General features: G+C 38.9%; 1 protein-coding gene across 1 annotated transcript; it reads right to left on the reverse strand.

Moving 5' to 3' along the window:
• Window positions 1-6,000: 6,000 nt before the first annotated feature.
• LOC117773125 (palmitoyltransferase ZDHHC23-like) lies at window positions 6,001-8,610 on the reverse strand. The gene is made up of 4 exons (XM_034604824.1): window positions 8,492-8,610; window positions 7,374-7,967; window positions 6,386-6,552; window positions 6,001-6,008 (listed from the first exon to the last, which is right to left on the reverse strand). The coding sequence occupies exons 1-4, from the start codon at window positions 8,608-8,610 to the stop codon at window positions 6,001-6,003; spliced, it is 888 nt and encodes a 295-aa protein (XP_034460715.1).
• Window positions 8,611-8,969: the final 359 nt, after the last annotated feature.

Genomic DNA, 8,969 nt, shown 5'->3' on the forward strand with positions numbered 1-8,969 from the left:
CTGTGCCTCACAAGTCTGCTGCCAAGCTGTGAGATGGAAACTGTCTTCAAACATGTGCTCGAAGATTCTTGAATTCTATCTGTCTTTAATGATGCCTTTAAACTTAAAAATTCACATTTTGTAAGCGGTGCCTTTTTAAACCAATCAGCAGATTTCCAATAACCAATAAATAGTGTGAATGATGTAACACACCATTGTGCTGCTTAATATGTGACAGTTAAAAAAGGGTGACTTCTCCTGGTGTTCTTCTCGCTGTGACCCTTCAGGGGCTCCGTACGTGAATGGGTTGTGTGGCTGAACACACACAAGAAACAAAACTCCCCATAGGTATGAATGTTCGTGTGTGTTTGGTTTTCAGCTTGTCTGCCGGCCGGCCCCCTGGTCACTGTTATTTATTTTGCCCAGAGGTGACGGATCCGTCCACAGTCGTCAAAGTCGACCTCCAGGGGAGCACAAACATATCGTTTTTGCGGCAAGATTGCTTTTTTTGATTTGCACATTTTTGTTGCTATTCTCCAACACTATTAACACACAAGGATTTCTTATTATTTTATATTATATATTATAAATGGTTAACAATGCAGTATGAATAAAATATGTGTTGTAATATTACAAATTATGTCTTTAAAGGAGAATTTAAAATTGTTGACAAATATGAGCACTTAAAATAGCTTTACAACGGCATCATAGCTTGACATAAACCATTTATAAATTTTTCTTATAAAGGATAAATATGGTGAATAGAATTAAACTAATTAGGGCCCGAGCACCGACAGTGGGAGGCCCTATTGAAATTGTAAGGATTATTAGGGCCCGAGCACCGACGGTGGGAGGCCCTATTGAAATTGTAAGGATTATTCTTTTTTATTTTACTTTTTTTTTTTTTTTCAGGCAAATGAATTGGCTTTTTGAGGGCTTTAACATGCTCAAATCGTTACCAAAGTTTGCAAAAAATTAGAAAGTGGTGAAAATTTAAGTATTCTGGAGTAATTTTAAATTTTACGTTGTTACTTTTGTTTGTCCACGTTTTTACCCCTCTATTTTGAATGTAATAGTTTTAATAGATTAAAGTAGGCTTACCTTATGCTGCCACCAAATCAATCAATCAATCAATCAAATTGTATTTGTATAGCCCATATTCACAAATCACAATTTGTCTCATAGGGCTTTAACATGGTGTGACATCCTCTGCCCTTAACCCAGATGGCAGTCATAAACACCTCTTGACTCCATAAATAACTATGTTTCTCAACCATTGGGTTCAGACCCTCCAGAGGGTCACATGGTCAATCTGAGGGTCTGTGATATGAGACATTGAAACATATTTTCTGTGTTTGCAAATGAAGTATGAGGAGATGGTGTTAATTGGTAAATTTCAAGATATCTGATGTGTTACATTTAGGATCAAAATACTGTTTGTGTTTAGTGAAATGCAGTTTTGCATTGTGTTGTAGTGTTTTTCCATGTTGCTCTTTGTTGCTGCATATTGAAAAGCCAACTCACAGTGTGTGCTTGTCACCTGGAGTCAGAGCTTTCACTGTGGGCTCAAGTGTTTGTGGTAAGATTGATTAAAGAAATGCTTTATTAGTTGAATGGCAGATCTCTGTAAATGGCTATTTCAGTTGATCAGTTGAGTCGTCCTTGGCTTTGGCCCCAGCTGTTAAAAGGGACGGGCGATTCATTGCATTTCAATTACTGCTTCAAACGATTATGAAAACAAAGTAGTCAACATAAAACATTCTTTTATTTCCAGCAGGGGAATATCTTCCAACTCACTCTCCCTTCCCCCTCCTCCTTCTCCTCCTTCTCCTTCTTCTTTCTCTCCATTTGCTCTTTCTTTTCCTGCTTATTCTTCTCTTTCTTCTCCCTTTTCTTCAGTTCTTTGCTCTCCTTCTTCTCCTTCTCTCTCTCCAGTTGCTCTTTCTTTTCCTGCTTCTTCTTCTCTTTCTTCTCCTTTTTCTCCTTTTTGACCTTCACCTTGTCCGAGTCGGTCTCAAAGGTGAGTTCCTGAAAAGACAGAGACAACATAAGTGTCAACACTTTCTTCCTCAAAGTCTAAACATGAAACAAACTTACAATCCATATAATTCAAATCTAAAATGATCTGATTTAACGTACCTGAAGCTCAATGTTCTTCAGTATCAGGGCCTCATGCTCCTTTACAACTACGTTCTCAGCAGCCAGCTTCTTCAGTGCAGTGTTTTCTTTGGCCAGAGCTGAGTTTTCCGCAGTCAGCTGCCTCTCTAGATCACCTTTCACTGCAGCCAGAGCAGCGTTTTCTGCAGCCACGGCAATGTTTTCGGCAGCCTGCTTCTTGAGAGCTGTATTCTCTTTGGCCAGAGCTGAGTTTTCCGCAGTCAGCTGCCTCTCTAGATCACCTTTCACTGCAGCCAGAGCAGTGTTTTCTGCAGCCACAGCAGTGTTTTCGGCAGCCTGCTTCTTGAGAACTGTATTCTCTTTGGCCAGAGCTGAGTTTTCCGCAGTCAGCTGCCTCTCTAGATCACCTTTCACTGCAGCCAGAGCAGCGTTTTCTGCAGCCACAGCAGTGTTTTCGGCAGCCTGCTTCTTGAGAGCTGTATTCTCTTTGGCCAGAGCTGAGTTTTCCGCAGTCAGCTGCCTCTCTAGATCACTTTTCACTGCATCTTTTTCAGAGATGATGTGCTCCATCTTCTTGTCAAAGGAAAGCTCCATCGCCTTGACCTGGTTGCACTTGTCGCTCAGCTCCCTTTTCACCCTCTCGATCTGATCGTTTCTAGGACGAGAACTCAATTTGTAGATGTACTTTTCTTTGTCCTTCAACACCAGCTTCAACTCCTTGAGCTCGTCCTCCAACTCTGTCTGCATGGCTCTTCCAGAGTCAAAGGCCTGCCCCTGTTTGGCGGAATCAATCTGATCCTGCATGGCCTGTTTGTCCCTCTTCCACCTAGCATCATTTGTGGACATCATGCACTTCAGTGCCGCATTTTCCTGAGCTAGCTCCAGTCCCTCAAATTCCATTTGCTTGATCTCTCCATGGAGGAACTCAATCGTTTTTGTGGGAGATTCCACATGATGTACAACGGACTGAAAGACACAAACATACATATAACAGGTAAATACACAGTCCCATCATAAGTTTGGATACACAGAAAAAGACAAGAGGTCTTTCATCTTCATCTCTAATGATCCACACTGCTGAATGTAACTTTAACAGTTACATCACTTTCATCAATTCAGACGATTTCTCATCCATCCATTCATTATCTCTCTTAAAACATTGATCATCACATGAAATTGTTACGAGTTATTTTAAATGCAGTTTCTGCATTTCTCTTAAGTACAGTATCTCAACACTAAAGTGAAAGTGAATTATCCTAAACAGAAGCTGCATAATATCCACAGAGACTCATTTCATGGAAAGTATTGTAACACACAGACCGCAACTGTCAGTTCAGACTGAATGTCAGGTGACTGATGTGACGGGTTTATTGAAAATTCACAGACAAAACATGAAATAATGAAATAAAATGTAAGGTGGTCTGAATATGTGTAACACTAAAAGTGTCTCCTGATTAGAAAATCTTACCTCGTTTCTTAAGTTGTGTCCCTTCTTCATCTTGGCTGAACACAGGTACAGGGTAAGTGTTGTCGAGAAAAATGATCCGTTGTCTTCTAATAGTCTTGATGTTTCTTGGAGCTGTTGTCTTCTCCCTGTCTTGGACTGGTAGCACTGTTGAATATGAAGGGTCAGGTTGGAGCTGTTATCCTGTCGCCGTCTCAAACTCAACTGACAAATTTCTCCTCCAGAGTTCAATAAATAGGGTTTCATAGGTGACATCAAAGGAACAGTTGGCTATAATACAGGCCCTCATGCCTGTGTTCAATAGGGCCTCCCACTGTCTCCTACTGTTCGGTGCTCGGGCCCTAACTAGAAATAAGGCATGAGGGTTTCAAATGTGACATCAAAGGAACAGTTGGCTACATAAAAACAACATTGAATAAAATATCCGTAGGTCTTGAATTTCCTGCAAAGTTTCATGATCTTTTGAGCATGTCTAGTTAGGGCCCGAGCACCTCCGGTGGGAGGCCCTATTGTATTTCGAAGGATTTGTATTTCCCTTTTGGGGGTTTTTCAGGGCCTAGACATGCTCAAATTGTTACCAAAGTTTGCAGGGAATTGGAGGTTCTGTATCTCTGACATATTTGTTCCAATCGAGTTCCAAACTAGACATGTAAGACAAGAGTCCCAGCCTGATGACATCTACACAGAAATCTTGACTTAAAATCACAGCGCCACCTGCTGGCTACAGGAAGTGACATGTTTTTACTTTGATGAACTGCTCCTGGCTGCTTTACAATATACAGCTCAAAAGAGCTCAGTCAAGTCATTGGATCATGGTCAGAATTGTGACATTTCCTCAAACCGTGTAAACATTGAGGTGCGGCGAAGGTTCATCCTTCGCCAAAGGAGACGATGTTGTCATAACTCCAGTGTGCATTGTCCTATCACCGCCAAACTGATGTCTCATGATCAGAGACCAAGCCTGAACAGCTCTATGTGTCAATTTTACTTTTAGTTACTTTTTAGTTACTTTTGTACTTTTAGTTACTTTTTAGTTACTTTCGTACTTTTAGTTACTTTTTAGTTACTTTTGTACTTTTAGTTACTTTTGTACTTTTAGTTACGTCACGTCACTGTACGTTATGTTACGTTACGTTACGTTACGTCACGTCACGTCACGTCACGTCACGTCGCGTTGCGTTGCGTTACTTTACATTACTTTACGTTACTTTACATAACGTAACGTAACGTAACGTAACGTAACGTAACATAAAGTAACGTAACGTAACATGAAGTAACGTAACGTAACGTAACGTAAAGTAACGTAACGCAACGCGACGTGACATAACTAAAAGTACAAAAGTAACTAAAACTACAAAAGTAACTAAAAAGTAACTAAAAGTACAAAAGTAACGAAAAAGTAACTAAAAGTACGAAAGTAACAAAAAGCAACTAAAACTACAAAAGTAACTAAAAAGTAACTAAAAGTACAAAAGTAACTAAAAGTACGAAAGTAACGAAAAAGTAACTAAAAGTACAAAAGTAACGAAAAGTACGAAAGTCAGTAAAAAGTAACTAAAAGTACGAAAGTCACTAAAAAGTAACTAAAAGTACCAAAGTAACTAAAAAGTAACTAAAAGTACCAAAGTAACTAAAAAGTAACTAAAAGTACAAAAGTAACTAAAAAGTAACTAAAAGTACGAAAGTCACTAAAAAGTAACTAAAAGTACCAAAGTAACTAAAAAGTAACTAAAAGTACCAAAGTAACTAAAAAGTAACTAAAAGTACAAAAGTAACTAAAAAGTAACTAAAAGTACCAAAGTAACTAAAAGTACCAAAGTAACTAAAAAATAACTAAAAGTACGAAAGTAACTAAAAGTACAAAAGTAACTAAAAGTACCAAAGTAACTAAAAAGTAACTAAAAGTACCAAAGTAACTAAAAAGTAACTAAAAGTACCAAAGTAACTAAAAGTACAAAAGTAACTAAAAAGTAACTAAAAGTACAAAAGTAACTAAAAAGTAACTAAAAGTACGAAAGTAACTAAAAAGTAACTAAAAGTACAAAAGTAACTAAAAGTACGAAAGTAACTAAAAAGTAACTAAAAGTACAAAAGTAACTAAAAAGTACGAACGTAACTAAAAAGTAACTAAAAGTACAAAAGTAACTAAAAAGTAACTAAAAGTACCTACAAGTACGACAGTAACTAAAAGTACCGAAAGTAACTAAAAGTACGAAAGTAACGAAAAGGAACGAAAGTAACGAAAAGGAACGAAAGTAACGAAAAGTAACTAAAAGTACGAAAGTAACGAAAAGTAACTAAAAGTAACAAAGTAACGAAAAGTTACAAAGTAACTAAAAGTAACCAAAAGTTACAAAGTAACGACAAGTAACGAAAAGTACAAAAGTAACTAAAAGGGAAACGTAACGTAACGTAATGTAATGTAACGTAACTAAAAGTTACTTGACTTGACAGTATTTTAACAAAGACACAAGTTGAAAATATGTGTTTTGAGTTAATTGTATTTTTTGACAGCCGTTCCAAAGGCTCTGACTTGTTTCAAATTAAATTGCCTCAAAACATGGACAACATTTAAATAAGTAGTCAAAAATGTCCAAATAGAATCTTCTTTTAACTGTTTCCCACAATCAAATACTGATGACTCTAATACATCAATGTATCAAAGATGAGGCAGTAGAATATATGTCCTTACAAATTCTACTAATATCATCATATCATACCTATTATCTAATAGCAACAAGTAAAGTCAATTTTTGTGATGTAGTTGTTGGGATGAGACAGAAGATATGATACATAAACATGTATTTATGATATATAGAGTGCTGGACTGGCTGTAGACACCGGGGCAGTAGAAGAGAGCCGTCATGACATACTGCCGAGGACAGATGCTGCAAAGCACCAAACTGATCCCATACAGAGAGGTCAGCACGAACACCAAGAGGGTCAGCAGGAAACTGCGGTGGTTTGCCTGTCCGACACAGCTGTTTATCCTGCAACACCTCAACACAAACACACAAACACACAAACACAACACAGACCCACAAGACAAAGATCTGTGAGACCCAAGCTGACCTGGATATGTTGGCTCCATATACCTGCTGTATTTAAAATAACTCAGTAGATGTAGTATTTGAAGTTTACATTTGAAAGACTATTGAATATTTCCTGGTCAGACTATCATGTGGGTTATTCTAGTTTGGTGGTAATAGATTCAGTATACTCACAGTATATCATGGTTGGTTCTGGAGTTTCTATCTATATAGTAAATGTGAATAATAAACAGGAAGATTAACATCATATATACATTTTATTCTTTTGTCTTTGAGGTTGTAAGTCTATTGCAGACAATGAAACAATTCAGAAACTGTGCATGAGGTATAAAGAGATTTATAAAACTGACGTCATCATCTTTAATGTTCTTGGCAGTGTGCAGTTCAGGAAAGTGTCTGATAAAGCTCACAAACAAATAGACACCCTGTCTTCCTGGTTGGCCTGAGACAGATCCCAGTTTACCAGTTTTCTAGTTCAAGTTTACATTTCAAGACATTTTTGCTGGGAGCAGTTTCCATTTAAAAATCAATCTTTGGATGCAAAGAGTTTTTCACTTGAGCCCCCGCTCCCCAAAATGTCTGTACACGGCCCTGAGGAAACCAGTGGGTACAGTAGGAGTCTTTGCTTAAGACATGAACGTTGTTGTGTAATTACAGGGCAGTTATCTAATCTGTCATAATTCAATATTCACTTTCATGATGTGGTGTGAATGTACAATTCAAAGAAGTATGAAGATGTTATAATATCAAATCCAACCCACCAGACACAGTGGTGGTCCAGACGCTGGACGCAGGATCGACAGTGTCCGGCCCGCGGGGGTCGCATTGTTTTGCACACAGAGCATCTGCTCCACTTTTCTGTCAGGGCAGGAGGAGAGGAGGAGGAGGCCGCTGATTGGATGGATCCATTAAGATGTGTAGAGTCCTTGTTAACCTCCTCACTCTGGCTGTGATAGGAGGTGGTGTGAAACCCTGGGCCTCTCTTGGTGTGAATGAGAGATCCGATGGTGAGGATCATCCCAGCAGTCACAGTGCACAGCTGCAGATGGCTGACGTCCCCACGCGGTAGAATCTCTGTGATGAAGAGGTAATACATGTAGGCCAGAGAGAACAGCGCCAGAGTGAGGAAGAAGAGGGTGCGTCTCCTCTTGCGGTGCGTGGCGTAGTAGTACCAGAGGACCAGGCTGGGCAGAGCTGTCAGGATGATGATGCCCAGCAGGTGGTGCAGCGCTGCGGCCCGGAGCAGCAGAGGCAGCAGCACCAGGGCCGGGATCATGGAGATCTCCAGGTTGTCAATCAGGGCCCCGAGAACAGGAGAGTGACATCCGCTGTGAGGGGGTTTGTGTCTCAGCCACCTGCAGCGCACACATTCAGGCAGAGTTACAAACACTTGAAAATAAAAAAACTTAATTAGGAATGATGCTAATACACTTTCATTGATCAAACTAATAAGATGATATGAGAAAAAATCACATGTTGTTTTCTTATTAGAAGGGTCAGACCCTGTAATTTTAATATTGTGCTTTGGTGTGATGTCACACGTGTTTGGTTTTAAATATACTGTAAAAAGATAAATAAATTGATAAATTAAATTACCTCAAAGGATATTTTAGCTGAGCTTGTTCACAAAAAATCTCCCATGTGCAATGTTTCCTGTGGTGCTGTAAACTGACATGCTGCAACTGATGCTGTCACTCATCTGTCATAATCACCATGCATGGTTATTTCCATGGTTTTATTCGAACAAATACTTTTTTTTAGCTTTTGGAACAATTATGGCAAAAATATGATATTGAGAATTGCATCTAAATTGTATTTGATGTCTGTAAATCACCATGTGACCCTTTTGTGTCTCATTAAAGGTCATACTTCTTCTAACCTGTTAAAGGCCTCGTCCAGATCTTCACAGTCACAGCAGCATCCGTACTGGTAGATATCACACTCGCAGCAGCACATGGGATCATCTGGCTCCGGAGGCTTTAACTTCTCCCATTTCATTATGGCTTCCTGAAGTTCACAGGGCAACTTCGTTCTCTGGAGCGATGCACAAATGAACTACACCATTAAAACAAACTATTAGTGCAGGGAACATATCTATGGAAATGTACTGACAGAATCTATAACACAAAAACACACACACACGATCTATAACTTTGAAAAAAGCACATATATACATACATATCAACATATATATATATAGGAGCAATTATCGTAATTATAGAGGGTTTACTTTACATCTGAATTGGCAGCAATATTTCATCTATCTTACTGTCTATAATGATATAAAACCACTTATCAATTAAAAGCAACTAATTAGGGCCCGAGCACCGAACGGTGGGAGGCCCTATTGATCGCTC

This window comes from Hippoglossus hippoglossus, chromosome 13 (assembly GCF_009819705.1).
Source record: "Hippoglossus hippoglossus isolate fHipHip1 chromosome 13, fHipHip1.pri, whole genome shotgun sequence".
NCBI lineage: Eukaryota > Metazoa > Chordata > Actinopteri > Pleuronectiformes > Pleuronectidae > Hippoglossus > Hippoglossus hippoglossus.

What these genes read in the sequence shown, in the direction of transcription:
- LOC117773125 (XM_034604824.1), bottom strand. Translation starts at nt 8,610, where the DNA reads ATGAAATGGGAGAAGTTAAAGCCTCCGGAGCCAGATGATCCCATGTGC. An exon ending in CTGGACGAGGCCTTTAACAG is followed by an intron (nt 7,968 to 8,491) that starts GTTAGAAGAAGT and finishes TGTGCGCTGCAG; the next exon opens with GTGGCTGAGACACAAACCCC. An exon ending in CTGGACCACCACTGTGTCTG is followed by an intron (nt 6,553 to 7,373) that starts GTGGGTTGGATT and finishes GAGGTGTTGCAG; the next exon opens with GATAAACAGCTGTGTCGGAC.